General features: G+C 37.4%; 1 protein-coding gene across 3 annotated transcripts in view; it reads left to right on the top strand.

Moving 5' to 3' along the window:
* Nucleotides 1–19836, top strand: part of LMO3 (LIM domain only 3) — a 62399-nt gene that overhangs the window by 4121 nt on the left and 38442 nt on the right. Inside the window, exons 2-3 of one of the 3 annotated variants that reach the window (XM_024733354.1) lie at nucleotides 469–535; nucleotides 5718–5931. In XM_024733354.1, the coding sequence (XP_024589122.1) occupies nucleotides 5726–5931 (206 nt within the window). In that variant the 5' untranslated portion in view covers nucleotides 469–535; nucleotides 5718–5725. Of the gene's footprint in view, nucleotides 1–468; nucleotides 536–819; nucleotides 836–1568; nucleotides 1728–5717; nucleotides 5932–19836 lie in introns of those variants that run through there. The other 2 variants (XM_024733355.1, XM_024733352.1) reach the window with 2 other exon arrangements.

The raw sequence follows: 19836 nt of genomic DNA, 5'->3' as shown, positions 1-19836 counted from the left end.
GAACGAGGGAGGGAGGGAGGGAGGGAGGGAAGGAAAGGAGAGAAGAGGGGAGGGGTGGGGGGCGAGAGGTAAATAGTCTTAAATCGGAAGGGAGCTGCTTCTCTGTGGTCTTGACAAGCGCTGCCTGGGCTCCGCCGGCTCAGTAATAACGGAGTGACCTTTTCTTTGGCTGTATTCTGTCTGGCTGGGAAGGGATTGCATTTTGCAGCTGAGAGCCGGGGCTTCCTTCAGCTCGGCTCCTGGCGTGCTCCTGGGGTAAGTTGTCTTGAGCCAGGACGGAGAGAGACAGCCTCGGACTGCAGTTGCCTAAAAGGAGGACACCTGTGGCTCAGATGCGGTCAACACCATTACTTGGCGGATCCTTGAGGACCTCATTATTTTAAACTTAAAAAAAAAAATAGAGATTCCCTCCCCCTCTTTTTTTTTTTTTTTTTTTCAAAGCAATGCTTCTTTTTGACCTTTCCCAAGGAGAAGCGCTACAAAGCAGCCACTGTGCTTTCTGAACGGCCTCCCCCTGTATCGCTTAATTGAGAAGGTAAGTGCAGCAACTGGGTGTACACGCGGCGGCTTATTTGTGGTGTGTGTGTCTGCGGGTGCGCGCGTGCGTGTACGGATGTGGGGATTTTTTTCTTCTTCAGCCTCTCCTAATGAGGCATAAACTGGAGCTGCAGCCCAGCTCCGCACTGCAACTTTCATTCGGGCTGCAGCTCTGCTGAGACCGTTTTGTTTAAGTCATGTGAGGCTTCATTATTTTTATGATGAGACGTGAAATAGATGCGGGCGGATGTTGATGGAAGGAGGGAGAGCAGAGCGGCTGCGGCGCGGAACGTCTCAAGTACGACTCGAGCGGATAATAGTCAAAGTTCACGAGGAACTGCAGTATTTCCACAGCCCCGACTCCCGAGGAGACAGGGGCTTGAGAGAGTTTGGGAGGAGATGTTCGATCTGGCCCGGCCCGTAGGAAGGAAATTCAGCCTTAGGTGGTTCCCGACCCTCCTCCCCTTACTTGCTGGAATTCATCACCCCCCTCCCCCAGGAGTTGAAACGACCATTTTTGGGTTCTGGTGGCCACTTCTGCCTCTGCCCACTCTGCCATAATAACGAAATACCGTTCCTACGAGATGGAAAAGTGACTGTCTGCGGGGGGAGGGGGCGCTTGGGAGAAGTGGCGAGAAGAGAGAGGTTCCGTGGGGCAAGGTGCCTCTGTCCTAATAGGCTGAGATTCAAACTGCTGCGGCACATTTTTATGGGGGCTACCCAGATTGCTGTTATGAAATACAAGTCAGATTTATGATCTTTTTCATATTGAACATGATATGCTATGCTAACGCTGCATGTGACAGTTTAATCAAATCCATTTGTTACCACGACGCTAAAAGGGGCCGCTGGGATTTTAGGATTACGGGCAGAGTTAGGGAAGCATGTGGCTTTGTCATTCGCCATCATTTTGCACACTGCCACACGGCGAGGGGCTCCGTGTGTGCGCCGTGTCTCGTCTGGCCGCCCTCGTCCTTTCCTCCACCCCCCGCGCCGCCGCTCCGACCCGCTCCCAAAGTGGCTTCACAATAGTCCGTCCTCCGAGGTGTAGGCTGCGCACCAGGTCCGCACTTGAGCTAAAACCGAGAGACCCCCTTCCACTTCTACCTTTGGGCTGGGCGCTCAATGCGAAGCCGCTGCAACTCAGGCACGCCTAAATCAACTCATGCAGAAAAAGGAGAAAAGTTTTGGTAAGGTTACAATCTATCATAGATGCACTTTGCCGGCGCTCGGCACTCTCGGCTACTCCAAAGCCTTCCTGCTCTTCCGCTGCTTTTGTGTCTTTCGAAAAGATCCGAAATATTATTGTTGTAACTGCTTTGAAAGACTGCTGCTTAAACCAATTAATCTTGCTAGGTGCAACAAAAACTGCTACATTCTTTGCAAATCATCCCTGTGTGGCTGCAAAGACACAACCACAAAAGGCTGGAGCATAAACTCCTCAAGGGATTCTTTGTTAGAGTGTATGTATGTTTCTTATTTTTTTTTTTTTTATTTTGCATGTGAGCTGCATCAAAATTGAACTCAGTCTTGCAAATCTCTTGTTGGCCTTTGCCAAGCACTAGCACTTTGCTGCCATGGTAACTGTAATTAAACTGATAAGAGTGGAAAAATGTCAGTATCTCTGAGCCTTGCAGCTGCATTGGAGAAAAAGGGAATCAAATTGGTTCCCAGCTCCATTGCTCAGAAAGGGGAGGGGGGGTGGTGGAAGGATGGGGAGGGGGGTTGGGAGTTGAAGGGGCAGAACAGAGTTAAGCAGCTCCAGCGCCTGAGATCTGGGGACATCTATTTGCATTGTTGTCCCTTAGGGGGCTGCAGCCTGTAGGGATGCTCTGGGCCAGTGAACAGAGAGAAACAAGCTTTTAGGCCCAATCCAGTTCTCCAGTCCGGGCTGGGGGCTGGGGAGAGGATGAAGATGGGCAGGAGGAGAGAAAATCTTTTGTTTGGTACCTCTTGGCAATCGAATGGCCGGTGTTGGCCAAATTCTTTTAATCTGTGTCACTGCTCCCAGCTGCAGAACCTGCATTCCCATTTTCGCATCTTCCTGAGGCACCTCATCTCTGCCAACCCCCTTTATGTATTCCCTCTTCCTTTTCCTTCTCCCAAATTGTCCTCTGTGAATCTTCCGAAGGGGACAAAATGTTTTCCATTCACTACGTGTAGTTAGTCCAAAAATATGAAAGACTGGGTCTAAGTGCTGCAAACCTTTTATTATGATTATTATTTTTTTAAGCCCCTGTGTGTTGTGGAGTTGTGGTTACTTTGTTGTGTTAACTACTGAAGCTGAGACTGCGCGGATGAATGGCACAGAACAAGGGAACATAATGGAGGCAATCAACCGTTAGGCTGCCTCACAATGCAATCCAGGCAATTAAAAGCTCACCAGAGTTTAAATGAAATGGTTCTACTTATTTCTGCACACCACACTGCACGGGCTATTATTTATGTCTTTTTTTAATTATGATTTCCCTTAAACTGTCAAATAACTCAGAATGGCAGGGTCTCAGAGGCAATAAGAATTTCCCTCGGAACAATTTACATGCCAATCTAAAACTAGTTATGAGTCCTGATGTGCTATAAGCAACTTGTGAAATGTTTCTCAGCTCCGAACACATAACTCTACCCAGATGCGTTCTGCCGGATGCTGAAGAGAGGCTGCCGCCTGCTTTATGCCTGTTTAGGTACATGGCAACGTGGTGACTACAAAATAGTTCTTTTTTCTACAACTGTTAACTTGCAGAGTATCGAAAACATTTCCTTTTCAAGAGCAATGGGATGATGTTTTCTGCAGGAAGGTACCAGGATGGAGCAGAAAATATCAAACTCCTTCTATGCCCAAGGCCAGACAGAGTGTAAGAGTTTCAAATATTAATTGGCCTCTGAGTGCTAAATTAAAATGTCAGCACAACAAAAACATTTTGTGAAGACAAGCAGGGTAGAGTTGTCCCAAATGTTGGTACCCCCTGTCTTGCTTGCGAAGCATTGTGAATAAAGATAGGTGACCTTCCACGCTTGATGATGGTAACACAACTCAGAGAAACAGAGCTTAGCTACAACTAAGAAGGATTTGGACAAAAAATTTTCAGCTTGATGATATAAAAAAATAATAGCCTTATAAATTGGATAACTAGAGTAGCCACTGTTAATACATCTCAAGATGTTTTCAGTCATGAAATCCGGAATGTCATTTAGTAAATCACAGTCTCTCCCTCCCCCAGGTAGATAGTTAAGAGGCACCTGGGTATGTTCTGTACTGTAATTAATGGGATTCATTCCTTGTGGAACCTTGCGAGAAGATGGTAACTAGTTCTGATCAAAGACACTTCATTTGTTAGAAGTTCTAGAGAATGAGATTTAGCAGAGCTATCAAGGGTTATGATTAATCTACACTAGACCCTGAGCTCCTTCAAAGAAAAGGAACAGAGAGCCGGCTATAGGAATACCACCTGCTGTTCTGTACAAATCCAGCTGCTAGTCTGCAGCTCCGAGGACCACGGCTCTGCATCCCATGCAGAAAGAGTAGCTACCTTGATGCCTCACTGCCAGTCCCTGCTCCATCACTCTATCAGAGAAGTTATTTTCTAATGGAAGTTCGACATCGTAACACTATTATGTGAAATTCATGTATCATTTGTAGCTAGAAAAGTTATTCTGCTGTGAGGGTACGGTGCCTTGACGTCTCTTAACAGTGTGATTAAAAAAGAGAAAGATTGTAAAGATAATGAAGGTGCAGGCTTCATCATCAGGCATCAGAGGAAACTGAAGAAGGTTTAGCTATTTTGGAGCAGGAAACACACCGAAAATGCTCTAGATTAGAGCTTGGCATTTCTTACTTGAGACTGTTTCAAGTGCAGGCATTTGGTGTCTTGTGTCATTCTATGTTCAAGTTTAAAACTTTATGCCTTAGAGAGGAGGCATAATTTAGCAGCAGGATCTCTGGACTGTAAGAAGACCAGCAAGTCTAGTGCTTACCTGTCATTCAGCTTTGAGCGAGTCCCTTAACCTCTCTTAGGCCTCTGTATCATAATTTGTAAAACGAAGGAATTTGGAATCGAAGTCTACAGTACTTTATACTGCTTGAAATGAGTTATTTGGTAAATATGAAGCTGTGAATAGTTGGTCCAGCTTTTTTAAAAGCTGGGTATTTGACATTTAGGAGAGAAGAAACCCAAAGGCAAATACCCTTTCATTGAAAAAATTTCAGTCAGGTTGTAACACCCATAGAACTCAGCTAGACTCCTTATTTATGATGGAGATATGTCTCTAAAATATATAAATGTCCCTATGTCTAGTCTAGTATGTATGTAATATAGGTATATAATATATATTTGCATATGGATGTTTGGGTAACCTTATATATATTTAGACTTTGTCTTCTATTGTCTTTTCTTTCCTTTATAAAATAAATAAGTGCATGTTTATGACAATAAATTACATAATCCTATAGTTTAATTTTATATAAAAGCATGTAGTATATAGTTAGGTAATCTGCCATTAATAGAAGCACTGACTGATGCTTGTGAGTGTAAGTACATTTAAAAAAATTTTTAATACTTTGAAATATCAAGGGCACAGGGGGGAAGTCTTTGGAGGCAAACAAGTATTATAGCATTGGTGAGCTTTTCGGGAGACTGTACTCTGCTTAAGTATAAACATCTCTACTGCTAAGTGAGGTTAGTGCATCCCATAAGGGTGCACTTTCCTTCTGCCATCAAGCCCGTGTTAAGTGAAATTTTTAACCAATAAAGGAAAACTCATTTTTGACTTCTACAGCCTGTGCACAGACTACTTTGTTAAACAGCTTTCTTTGAGATTGTTAGCCATTTACTCATAGTTTCTCCCGAAAGGAACTTCTTTATGTAGAAAATGGGGACACTATAAAATTATTTAATATTACTTAACTTCTTCGTGTATATAATATCAACTTACCAGGTGCAACATGAATTCTTTGTTTTACCACTTTATAAGTGTCACTTCGTAAATGGTTTAACAAGGGCTTAGCAAAGTTTGAGACTCTTCTGTTTCCAAAATTTAGTTTGATATCTGTATGGCCCTCAAAAAGAACGTCTAACACCCCTTGAAAAAGGCAATCTGAAATATTTAACTTGGTGGAGGTCTTTGGACATCTTCTGCTTCTTTCTTGGAGTCCCAGCTCTCTTGTTTTTCTTGTCTCCCTTTAGGTATACAAATGCTCTCAGTCCAGCCAGACAACAAGCCGAAAGGTTGTGCTGGCTGCAACCGAAAGATCAAGGACCGGTATCTTCTAAAGGCACTGGACAAATACTGGCATGAGGACTGCCTGAAGTGTGCCTGCTGTGACTGTCGTTTGGGAGAGGTGGGCTCCACCCTGTACACTAAAGCTAACCTTATCCTTTGTCGCAGAGACTATCTGAGGTAGGAATTAGCCTTGCACACCAGTGATGACTGGATTCCTTTTAAAATACCTTTGTAAGTGTCTTTGTGGGTTTCATTTCCTTCCTACTAGCCTCTATTCCTGAAAGGTGTCCACCTAGCAGCCTTCAAAATGCTGCCAGGTGCCTGTTCCACAAATGATCGCTTCAGCAATGGCCAGGAAAACCCAATATCTCAAAGTGTTCCCATTTATTTGCCTTACCTGATGCTCCTACCTGGGGATAGGTTAGTCCACTGCCTGTATGGAAACTGCCAGTTCACATCAAGGATGTATTTGGTAGAAAGCAGCATGCAAGATGTTTTATTCGCACAAAAGTGACAAGGTCAGGCTGAGTATAGCACCAAGTAATTCAGCGATATTTCTGTTTCTGATTTGTCAGAGAAAGTCAATTTGAAACTCTTAACTGGCATTTATTAGTAAGGCGTTTATCGTACATTGTTGAAAACTTTCCCCAAGTGTGAATACACCTCCCTCCACCCACCATGGCATTCCAGGTGATCTTCGCAAAGATAGCACTGAAAGTCGAACAGCCTAAGTCTTGCCAGTAGCTTTACGGAAAATAACAAAGTAAAGACCTCCATCATTATGGGGAAATGATAGCCACTCTCCAAACGGTAAACATCTGAACGGTTTCAGGACAACGCAGATGTTCTTGCTTCTGAAGCCATGAAGCAGACTAGACTTGTATCCTAGCGTTTAGTACTCAACACATGGACTGGTATTTAAGAAAAATTATTTTGCTTTTCAGGGAATTTTGTGACTTCATTCAGCTGCAAATTACTGATATTAACAAAGTAGGATCTATCAAATTAGAGAAATGATATATGGCATCATTTGGGTTTTCATATTTGATACAATTAATCATTTTTCTAGTCTGACATTGATTCATTTTGAATTTTTTTCCCTTATGAAACAAAATTTATCAATCAGCAGTAACTCCTTGGTCATTTCAGGAGGTGTTTTCTAGGGAATTTGGTGCTGCTTCGTATATAATTCAGTTATTTTCAGTCCAATTCAATGTTTATATATAAGAACATATTGTTTGATGAATGGTCATTACAAGAGGGTGAGTCCAGTACTGTTTATCAGATTCTACTCTCTCCCCTCTTAGGACCGCTTCATCTGACAGCCCCCTGACTAATTATAACCACTTGCTACTACTTCTCTGTGTTCCAGGGGCACAAAATACATGTAAGATGCCAGCAATGGGAATGGAATGTGACTATAGGCAAGGAGTTCCCTAACGAACACAACTAATCAGAATTAAGCTATTCCGTGAATTCTTTCAGGCTCTATGGTCTTGGAACTTCCCTCTTGCAAATAAAAATTTCTCCTCTGCTCATTGTGAATTAGAGCCTGATTTCTACATAGAGTCTTTGTATTTGCTTTTAGTGACTTTGCTTCCTACTTTTGCTTTATCTTCCTAACCAATAGCCGTGGGCTTTTGGACTCTGTCTTGACTTTTGTTTACATTTGCAGTATCTCCAGTGGATTCATGTAACCAAACAAGGAGTTTATATAGTCTGGGCAAGATTAAAGTGTTCTAATAAGCAATAAAGACAAAAATTAAGTCAAATTTAAAGAGAGTCTCTTGAAATCTCTGGATATTTTTAAATCAGAAATGTAAATTTGTCAATGAAATACATGTGTGGTGAGTGAAACTGTTTTGCAGTTGTCTACATAGTAGAGAGCAGAGAAAGTAACCTTGTGTTGTTTTAATCTTCCTTATGGTAATAAAAATAAATTGTTCAACTGGTGTTTGATAGTCTTAAGTGTATTGTTGAAGGGAATTTATCAAAATAGTTTTCATCTCAGAAATCTTTATCTCTAAAAGAGTCTATATGTTGCCTTTTGTGATGCAACTTTTACTTGATTTCTGATAGGCTCAAACTTTTAATCTTGTTACCTTATTTTAAAAAAATCATACTCTTTCAAATTTAAACCCTGTTCCTGATTGCCAATATATTCATTTCTCAGAGTACAATTTCCTCTTAAATTGGTCATTACCACATTAATGGCCAGTTGTTATGTTAACAGCCTAAGGGTCGTTAACATTTCAAACTAAGCTGTTAACAGCAAGCTTATCCCTTATTTAAACTGAAGGTTTTGTTGTATATAACGTGACTTCCTTGGCAAGGAGTAATTCATCAACACTTAAAAATTGCAGAAGTGAAACGGGGAAATGGTATGTGTGTAAAACACCATGTTATGTGTTATAGATTATGCCGCAGATGTGGTATTTAGTTTTATGTGGAAAGTGTGTATCTCAGTGAAATTATGTCTATGTTTAAAAGCATATGTCTGATTGGCAAATTAAAATAGTCTGATTCTGTATGTCGAATAGGCAAATACGTTCAGGCAAACTTTATTTACCAATTAATTTCTTTGAATGGGTATAAACAGGCATTCAAAAATGCTTATTGGATGCCTGCTTTATGAGAGGCATGATTTGGGGTCACGGACAAAATTTAAGGGAAAACGGGAGGTGCACCTCAAACTGTTACTATCTAATTGTTTATTAATTACACAAAATCTGCAGTATGATCAGTGAACAAGTAATATTCTGTGGCTATTTTCCCAAGCTTTGAAAATAATTTTTCTCATTTCCCTGTTAGTTCAGTACATTTCCTTCTTGTGTTTTGCACAGCCAATGCTTAACCATTTAAATCCTATTAAAAAGTAGTTTAGTTTGGTTTTCGGGTCTTCGGATATTATGTAATATCTTTGAGGCGCAAACAAGCCATAAATAATTTACAGGTTTGTGTTTCTCTGTCTAAATTACTAGGCATCTAAGTAAGAATATGGAAGATGATAAAGAAAAAATTGCTTACCTGTACCAGTAAATTATGGGTTATAGATATTATCCTGGGCCAGATAATTTTTCATATCTAGAGAAGAGTGAAATATTTTTTGCCAACTGTATTTAACTTCCTAGTTAACTTCTCCTTCCAAAAGCAAACACAAAACACACTTTTATTGCTGAACAGTGAATCTTGAAGCTCTAACAGTTTATTTTGCCTTATTCTGAGTAGTGATAGTGGTGGCATGTTTTTACAAGTTCTTTGAATGATGAGTACAAGAATATAAATCATAAGATATTTTCTTTAGGGTATTAGAAGCTATTACTGCAGTAAATTTGATTTTGCTCAGATATTTTTTTCTCCTTTGAGGCACAATTAGCTATATTTACAAAAAAGAAAAGATTTTTACAGTTCGTTACTGAGTTTCAAATCTTAACAGTTCCCTTTCCATAACAGGGCTGATATAACATCTTTTACTTTTCTGGAGAATATAAGATACACCTGTCTGATGAGAGGGAATTTGCCAGTTTTTAAGATTGCTTTACATCCTCAGAAATTCATTAGAAAAAGGAACAGAAAGATTGATTTTTTAAAACTTCCTCTATTAAACACGCTTTCTGACTTAAACTATGAAGTTGGTCTGCCCACTAATATTTATATGCCAAGACCTAGAAATGAATCTGTTAAAAATGTATCCAACACATTTATATTTTTTTTATTTTTAAAAGTTGTTTATGACAAAGTAGATATGGAAGCATCTTTGTGCCTTGAACCAGAGAATGCATAAAGAAGATTAGCAATTACTGTGTAAAACTAGTCAAGGTTTAGTAATGATGTTTACAGGACTATGTAGCTACTGCTAAACTAGCATTCTGATTTGAGTTTGGAAAATATGAATAAAGTAGCTATTAATGTATCATCAGTTTTAGAATTAAGATTTTATGTCAAGTGTTACAAAGTCAGAACTAGGAGATAACAGCAAAATACTTTACTTCTCAATTTGGAGAGTGTAGAATATCAGAACTTACCAGTTAAGCTGTTGGACCATTTTTGTCAGTTTTTTAATTTAAGCCTGCGTTTTCTTACTTGTATATTTTAAGCAGTAAGTCGATGAAGGCTGTATCTTGTATCTCTGTGAATGGTGTTTTACCAGAGAATGTACTCAAAGCTGTTTGCTGTGATACTTGCCATGGAAGCTGCATACAGCTCTTCTATATGAGAAACAGAAAACGTCTTATATAAAATTTGATGCAATTTGCTATTTTTATACGTGAGGATGATTTGTTTAAAATGAAAGTACTGGGAAAGAACGATGCTTCATGCTCTACCACAGTTGCCAATTAACAAAAAGGATTTGAAGCTTCTATGCTGATTGCAAATTTTATGTGCTTTAGTATAATAATATGATTTTACAATAGAAAATTAAATGCTACATAGAGCATTAACCTGGCTATAACTTTATTTCACACTGATCAAAATTGGTACTTATAAATTTTTATATAAGGTTAACTTTATATTAGTACATAATTATGGCCTTAAAAGTAAATACAAATACATTATTAATGTTATTTTATCTGCCAGTTAATCGCACAGATTCTTTCTTAATGCTGACTGACGTGTTCATTCTGTTTTTCCTGCTCTGTCATCTTTTTAACATTAGGCGGTTGACAATATCTCCCCTGGAAAGCAGTACATTATTATTTGAAATATAACCTTTTATTGTTTTAAATTCCAAAAAATTAATCTTTTATATGGAATGAAACTCCTCCCAAATAAACTTTCTTTTTCCTAAGAGCTTCATTTGAGCTTTCTTAACACTTTATAATAGTCATAACTTTTATCATATTTAAATGTCTAAGCTCCTCTTAGTATTATGAAATATTTTGGCATCTGAGTGTATTAGACTCTAGGGTCTCTGAAAAATACTGCCATATTCCCTGTAAATTATCTTACCTTATTTATAGCTTTATAAAATATTGTAATTTTAAGTCCATTTTTCTGTTTATCATAGGAAAGCATTATTGCATTCTATTTCAAACATTTTAGACTATATATCGTTCGTGGACTGGTACAAATCAGGAGTGATAATGTTGTTTTGTACAGTACTTTGGGAGAGTGCCCCTTGCTTTAGGAAAAAAGGGTCAATCCACCCTAGACTTCCTGAGCAACAACCTCTGAAACAATCTCTGTTAAAAATATCCTATCTATCAATACATAGAGAAGTTCTTATTTGTAAATTTATCTACAATATCTGTCCTTAATTCTGTAATACACCCACTTTCAGTGAGTGAGTATTTAACTAATTATTTTAGTTTTGTGCCTTTTTGTTTTGGTTTGTTTTATAGACTTGCGATATTGTCACTGGAAATAACCCCCACCAAGAATATTAGAAATACAGAGAATACTTCACACTTGTTTCTATCTCTTAACTGTTTTTTATCTTTCCATAAAGCACGGAATACTTCAGTCAGGATAGTTTTTACTCATAAGATGGATAAGTTAGACATACCTGACTTGGCAGAAAAACATTCTGTTCCTACAAGTATATTTAGGATTAAATGCATCCGGAAGAACTACATTTGAGAATTGCCAAAGCTGCTTATTTTGCACTTTACAAATACATAGAACTCTGGGAAAGAATCTCTATTTTTGGTTGCTCTTAGAGTATATCAAAGTAAGCCAGCACTTCATTTATAAACTCACCAATAACTTCCATTAAGTGACTAATAATAAATTTTAATGTTGTTTTGACTGCATAAACATAATTTATTAAGGAATCTCATTTTAAAAATATGCTGAAAGTAGTAATTTTGTAAATGGTTTTGATGCATATATGCATTGTAGAAATGTGTTATGTAGTTCAGTTTTCTGCCTTACATAAAAATTATATAGGCTTAAAGAAGAATTGCACCAGCCAAAACGACCACAGTATTTTTTCTCATTACACTGTGAGTCATTGAAATATTATTTTGGTATTTGGTTTGAAAACATTTCCCAGTTCCCATGAGAATGTCTTCTATCCTTCAAAATCATACACTGTAACCTCATCCCATCTTCCAAACAGACACTAGCTAACATTTCTCACTTTCATCAATAATTGTTAAAATATATGAATTGTAAATATACGACAAGATCTTGAAAACAAGGAAAGTAAAAATAAAAATAGCAATATTCTATCAATCGACCAGATAGCTTTTTAAAACAGCATTTACATTAGCCATGTTTCTTTAAAAAGACATTTTCCTTTCCTTTTTAATTTTTTAACTGGTTTACATAAGCGATGACTCCTACTGATTCATGGCATTCCCCTTTGTAAGCATCTAAAGAGATGTAGGTGTATGTATGCATGCTGCACATACAGATGTTAGAACCTGTACAACCTTAGAATGAGCATTGACTTTTGTCATAATTTACTTTCACCAGATCACCATAGTTTGGCACACTTTGAAACTTGTAAAATTCAGATGCTTGATGCCAGCTAATTCCTTAGTATTGTAAACTATAGCACTGACTTATTCTTATAGAGTGTTCACCATTCTAAGAGAAAAGACAATTTTTTATAATACTGTAGAATGCCTAAATTTTTCTCTTGTGATTTTTATCACCCAATTCTGTTTCTCTTAGCTCTGATACTGTCTGTTCCATTTCTGTTTTTACCATCATTGCATACTTGTTTTGATGATTAACTGTATGTTCCCCTTTTCAAGGTATTTATAAGAAATTTACTTTGCAGTGAAAGTTACATTGTGAAGCCAGAAATGTGGCATTTAGTTTTGTTTCTTATCTTAAAGCAATTTCTTTGGCTTATTGAGGTTTTTTGCCCCTTATTATCCATATGAATGGATAACTTTTCCCTAAAGGAATTAGGACCTAAACATACCCTTTTATTATATTCATCAAACATATTTACTATATTACAAACAGAGTTACTATAAATCCCACATCAGTCACTTGGGCATTCACCTGTGCCATTTTTGCTTTCTGCTCTAGACTGTCAAAGCTCCTTGATAGACCTTTTTCTTCTCAACAAAAATTTTTTAGTTATGTAAAGATTCCAAATCTTTTGCTGAATTCTTTTACTCCATACTGTTGGTTTTTTATGATGCAAAATTGTCTAGCTGTGGACTTTACTGGTTTAAAACAAAATCACACTTGAGATAAATAATCATCTCATAATAGTTAGATCTCTGATTTGAAGTTGGAAAATTAACATTAAGCTGCATGTATTAAGTTAGACTCTAACCAGCATGTGTTGTTATGATTCAACGTAATATTAAAAACTCTCCAACTGGGCTGCTGGGAAAATAAAAGACTCTTAAGAAGTCAAAGATTATGTGCAGAGGAGTACACCAAAGCCATATTTAAGTAAAATTGTCGTTACAAATTCGGTAAAGCATCGCCTACGGTAAACCCATCCTATTAACAAAAACAGAAAATCAGTTTTAGTAAACATAAATGTCAAATATGACATGGATTAGTAATGGGGCAGGGAATGTCATAAAACGTGCTGATGATTGCATATAATAGTAATCTAAATACCACCAAGAAAAAATAAATCCCCATCTCATTTATGCTGTGGGATCCCAACATGCAACTTCAAGGGGAAAAAGGAAGTTTTAGACATCATTAGTTTATTCTGATTTCTGAAAACTTTTAAAACAATGTCATGTTTTTATGATAGCAATTCTAACAGAGGTGCATACCATTTTTTAAACTATTCTCTCTTTTTATTTTTAAAAGGTTTTAAAATCTCTTAAGTAATGTCCTTTGATAGATTGCTCACATTTCATCAAAAAAAATAGAATCAAGACTGTTAACACTTTAAAATACTTTATGGCATTGAGTGTGATGCTTATTTTGTGTTTATCAACCACACAATAAAAACAAATTCTGACCAACAGCTGCATATTAGACTGAATAAGATAAGTGATTATTTCCTGTGCCTTTTCTTGAGTGGAAGGGGCTGGGGGTAGATAGGTGAATGAAAAAACAATCATAACTTCTAACACTAAAAGTGAGTACTGGTTTCAATGCGCAGGTTTATTTAGTTTTGCAGGCGAGAAGTTCAGCTTTACTATACTATGAACATAATTTTAAAGCTTGTAAGTATTACAAGTGAATATCCACTGAGAGATGTCTGTGCTTTGGGAGATAGAAAGAAATAATACAATAAGTTACTGAATTGTCTTAAAACTTAGCAAGTAGTATTTTCTGTGGCCATTGATTAGGAAAAAAAATGAAAAAGGTTCTGAGCTACAAGAAGCTACAAGCTTCTTTCCACAATGTATTCTTGCTGAGTGGATAAGACTGGGGTTTATATTTATGATTACATGCTTTGCCATCTCTTTAACAGTTTAAAAATGAAACCATTTAGTCACTTAACAAATATTTGAGTGCAGATATTTCATTTCTATAAATAATGAATGTAGAATCTTATATTTCTAACTGATTTTGTAGAAATACAAAGGTATTAATATTTTACTATATAAAGAATAAAGTAGGGGCTTCCCTGGTGGCGCAGTGGTTGAGAGTCCGCCTGCCAATGCAGGGGACACAGGTTCGTGCCCCGGTCCGGGAAGATCCCACATGCTGCGGAGTGGCTGGGCCCGTGAGCCATGGCCGCTGAGCTTGCGCGGCTGGAGCCTGTGCTCCGCAACGGGAGAGGCCACAACAGTGAGAGGCCCGCGTACCGCGCAAAAAAAAAAAAAAAAAGAATAAAGTAGTCTAGGAAATTTGGGAAGAACTTATGGGCAAGTTATTTCTCAACTTTTTTATGACTGATGTACTCACCATAGTTGAATAACTAAGGAAAATATGTAAAGAGTTTTAGTGTGGTTATATAACATGGAACCAGTACGGTGAATGAGAAAAGGTATAATCAAGAATGATTAGAAAACAATGTTAAGAAGGGGGGTTATAAATAATAAGTAAAAATTATGCTCTGTAAAAATACTTTTGTAAGCCAGTAGTCCTATTATAAAAGATGAGTTTTAGGCGTCATAGTTTACTTTTAGATGCAGAGTAAGATAGAATTAGCCCTGTAACCTTCATGCTGTTTGCACCGTTCGCCTCTTACTGCAGATATTGGTAAGTTAGCAACAGAGGTATAATTGACATCCCTGTCAGAACACTTAACATCCTTGTTCCCCATTTTTCCACTCAAAAAAGATTATTCTATATACCCTAGGTCCTGTACAAAGCCCTAGGATACAGCACTGAGTAAAACACAGAAATAACTCCTTCCCTTTAAGAGGTTATATTCTAGTTGGGGAAGCAGATAATCAACAAACTAAGTATTGAGTACATTAGGAGATGATAAATACTACAGGAAAAATGGAGCAGTGTAAGAGGTTTGCAGAATTTGTATTTATGGGTGAGTGTGCCTTTGTATGTGTGGTGGGGAGATAAGGCTTTGAAAAATTAAACAGTGTAGACAGGGACAACCCTGTTGAGAGGGTGACATGAGTAAAGATCTAAAGAAAGTGAAAGAAATAGCCATGGGGATGTATAGGAAAGACATTGTGGGAACAGGGAACAGTCAGTATGAAGATCTCGCAATGGAAGCTTTTCTGATATCTTTGAGGAACATCAAGGATGCTAGTGTGGTTGGAATGAGTGAGAGAGCAAGAGGCAAGGCTTACAGGCAGCCACTACGTGGTCCTGTGGTATCCCTGGTACCACTGTTACAACCAAGAACACACCCTATACTTTTCTACATGTCAGGGAAGGAAGTGGTAATACTTCTGTCCGAGAACCACTGTGAAGCTTACTCAGGCTGTTAGAGACTGAATTCCATTTGAGATAACAGAACTCATCAGCTAAATTGAATGGGATTATTTTCGTGTATTATTTACTGGTATTTTTTTTTTTTGGATGTCTTTTTATTTGGCCTGAGTGATGACCCTGTGTGATTACATAATAGTTGTGAAATATGCGTCTCAAAATAGACATCAGGATTAGGTCACTCGACTGTTGCTAATTCACAAGAGTTGGTATAAATGTATGTTTGAGTTTAAATTGACACATCTACATACATCTACTATATAATGGAGTATTTATACATCATTATATTTCAATATGAAATACAAAGGAATGTTCATATTGATGAGCTAGGGCTGCCAACACAGCACGTATGAAGGTAATACCTTGGCCAAAGATGTCATTAAACTCTGCCCTGATCACAATGTAACTGATATTTTTGAATACTTAGGTAATAAAAATTGCAAAGATAAGGATTTTTCAAAGGCTGCCAATTTCTACTCTTAAAGTAGAAACATCAGTTATTCTAGGTCTGAAAGGTGATTTTTTCTCATTATTTTTAAAGTCAAGCCAAGTCTTATTTAATGAAATTATTTTCTCGTACAAAACATTTAAAATAACATATTCACTCTAATTATCATCAATGTTTCCAAACCCAGCATTAAGAGAAAATACATCAAAGACATATTGTTATTTCAAACAATTGAATCACATTGTCGATAAGACAGATGTTACAGAGTGTTCTGTTTATACTTATGCTTTGCACCCCTCACCTAACCCTAGCTCACTAATTTTAATTTCACATCAAGAAGAGCTAAGCATTCATCTTAAAAACTAAAAGATTAATATGCATTCTTATTTGTGAGAGTGGGATCTGGATATACAAGCTGTCTTTACTTTTGAAATTAAAAGTTATAGTTAAATCTTAAGTACAAATCAAAGTACTTGAGCCTGTATTTAAATTTATAAAATTATAAAATGATACATCATGGTTATTCGTTAAGAAGCTTTACATTACAATCTTACAGAGAGGCACAGCATGAACGGGTGAGCTTTCAAAGCGGTGGCCATCTATCCTTCATGCATAAAAAAATCTTGAACGTGATTTCCAGAAAGCTACGAGGTGGTGGCCACATGACTTTACAAGTCTTAATTCCTACTGTCACCCTGCACATCCTGAGTGTTGTTTTTTTTTCCTATTACAGTTTCTAGCAGCCCTCCTATTCTTTTTGGTAGATGGGCATGTGTTCTAACTGCCATCTTGTCCTCTTTTAAGTTCAAACCTATATTCCTAATCACTTTGTGATTCTTACCTTCTAAAATGGATCAATTTGAGCTTGATTTTAAGGAAAGGTCATTTGATCTTGAGCTGATAGTCTGCTAGGTGTTGAAATAATCTTGTCAGTGGTATTTATTAAACTAACTATTATCTTTAGAATAAAGATCACATGCTTGTTTGACTAAACATGTTAAATGCTTTGTCTTCTCAGTTAACTGTGGATTGCTGCAGTGACCTGAGAAAGAAAGATATATTTTGAGGAGATTAAAATTTTTTAAAATATTTTTGATTTTGCCTTGAGGATTTATCTGCTAAGTAGTAAACAGAACCTTGCATTTTCACCACAACTTAGTTTTTCACTGTGATTCCGAAGTCACAAGCTCATCCTACATTTCATCGTAACGCATACAGTGTATTTTAAATCATTTCATTGTGTATTTCTCATTATCTGCCACGTTGTGTGTTGCACGCCCTGCCCCCCCAACTATCATTAATGGAACATTAGTCATATATGACTGTTATAATGCATTCATCTGCTGTTTTTACCTTCTGTGACAGTACTTTATAGAAACAAAAATGTCACATCAGTTCTTGCTAATTCCCTAACCATATCCCAAACCAGATGTGGTTAGACCTAATCCCTAGGTTTTAGGGGCATTAATGGTAAGGAGTACAGATGTGAGGTCTACCCTTTTTCTGCTACTTCCAAGTTGTATGTTCCTAGCAAGTTACTCAACCTCTCCAAGCCTCAGTTTACTTATCTGTGAATAGGAATAACAAACCCATTCATAGAACTGTCAGGAAGTGTCAGTGAAACACATAGGGAAAGAATTGAATACACTGGCCAACACTCCAATGTGAGTTTCTGTTGTTACGAAGGAAGAATTGCACTGAGTTATGAAGATAAGATAGTTGGAAAATTAAACATGAGAAGAAGATTAAAGAAACAGATTAAGATGAGGTTTAAGAATGATTAATAATCAAGAATATGAAATGCTACTAGCATAATAAGATCTTTTACCAACTTTTCATCTACAAAGAAGATAGCTGAAGAAATGCTTAAATACCACATGAACCCAAAACCATGAAGGAAAAAAATTATTTAAGAGTGGAGGGACTTCCCTAGTGGTGCAGTGTTTAAGAATCCGCCTGCCATTGCAGGGGACACGGGTTCGAGCTCTGGTCTGGGAAGATCCCACATGCCGCAGAGCAGCTAAGCCCATGCGCCACAACTACTGAGCCCACGCGCCACAACTACTGAAGCCTGTGCACCTAGGGGCCGTGCTTCCCAACAAGAGAAGCCACCACAATGAGAAGCCCGCGCACCACAACGAAGAGTAACCCCCACTCACTGCAGCTAGAGAAAGCCCACGCATGGCAACAAAGACCCAGCGCAGCCAAAAAAAAAAAAAAAAAGTGGAGCTTATTGGAATCTGGAACGGGTTGTTGAATTACGATTATAGTGTATTTTACATAAAGTAAGTTGAATTTGAATCTTTGGGGAATTATTGAACATGAGATTTTCTTTGTAACTGAGGTGGTAGTTTTCTAAAATATCTTATATGCCCGTGCTCTCCACACTTTAGCATGTGAAAGTTCTATGGCCTTGTAAAGCATTATATTTAATATCCCATAGGGTAGAATTATATATAAAACGTTAGCTTGCTTTAGGTTTTCTTTGCAGTCTTGATTTTTATGTTTCCTCTGGTGGCAAGGACAATTGAATGCCAGTATCTTAACTGGTATTCTTTTTCACAGTGTTCTCTAAACGTTTTGATTATATACCTTTATTCCTAAGGAAATCTAAGTGGGCAGCCTCAATTTAAATATATATTTATAAATCATAAATACTCCATTGTACATTTTTTAATTAGGAAAGCAATGTGTAAAGGCTATCAAATAAATAGAAAGGCTATTCCTTGTTTAAACATCCCTGGGATTTATGTACCCCCAATTTGGAGAGCAGTCTTATTTTTTAATATTTAGTTTGTTAAGCTTGATTGAAAGTTGTTTGGTAGTGATACGTGTGAATAAAAGGAGGGGAGTACCAATACCTGGGAAAAGAGTTGTAAAAGAGAGATGTAGTAATTGTTTGGAAGAAAAGGACTAAGCATGGGCTAATATACCTGCCTCTGTTCATTTAATATTAAATCTAGATTTGCTTTGATGAGAAACATCCAGTGCATGTGGACTCTTTCTAATACTGTGCTATAGCCAATGGCAACATTAATATAAGACAGGGTTTCTCTCCCTCCCCGGCAACCCCCCATTCAGGACACAGTGAGACTTTAGACAGATAAATGCTAAAAGAACCTTATGTACCAAAGGCAGTGTTTACCGCATGTAATACATATCATTGTTTGTCTCCTGTAGTGAAAAATACCTGTGTCGTGCTGGTAAAATGCACTCCTGACAGACCAGTGCTTGCTATTATAGGGTCCATTGCTTAAAAAAAATGATACACTGACAGAAATACAATTTAAGAAAATTTAACACCAAGGGTAGTCAACCATGTAGACTACTATTAAGGGGCCAAAACTCAAGGCCAGGGGTTTATTTAAAAAAGAGGCACAGTTTATATGCTAGTAGTAGGCGAAGTTAAAAGAAAAAAAAAATCGAACTTGAATTTCTTGGTCTCTAGTCTGTAGAAAATTAATGAAAGCAACAGTTCAATAAGATTTTATTGCAGAAATGTTTAAGTGAAACATTTTAAGAAGGCTTCGGAATTTTTAAACAGTTACTTACCATTTAGAAAGCTGTAACACTGCAGTGCATAGCAAATTGTTAGCATTGGATCCTAGGCACACCCACTGATTTTCTTAAAATGTGTAGTCAGAGCTGGTTAGTCTGAAATCACTTTGTTCATTTCATTTCTGTGTGTGTAGCTTATAAATATATTTGAGATTGACAGGTTAGCAGCACCCACAATTACTACAATTTAAAATGTAAGCTATTGTCCAGGTACCCTTATGGGCATAGTTTGGTAATTAAATGCATTGGATTTGTAACAAGGCCTTTTGAGAATGAAAATTAGCAAATCTGAGATG

The sequence above is a fragment of the Neophocaena asiaeorientalis genome, unplaced genomic scaffold (assembly GCF_003031525.2).
Source record: "Neophocaena asiaeorientalis asiaeorientalis breed wild unplaced genomic scaffold, Neophocaena_asiaeorientalis_V1.1 scaffold150, whole genome shotgun sequence".
NCBI classification, from domain to species: domain Eukaryota; kingdom Metazoa; phylum Chordata; class Mammalia; order Artiodactyla; family Phocoenidae; genus Neophocaena; species Neophocaena asiaeorientalis.
Note: the sequence above shows the minus strand (reverse complement) of the source record. Positions and strands in the feature narration are given on the sequence as shown.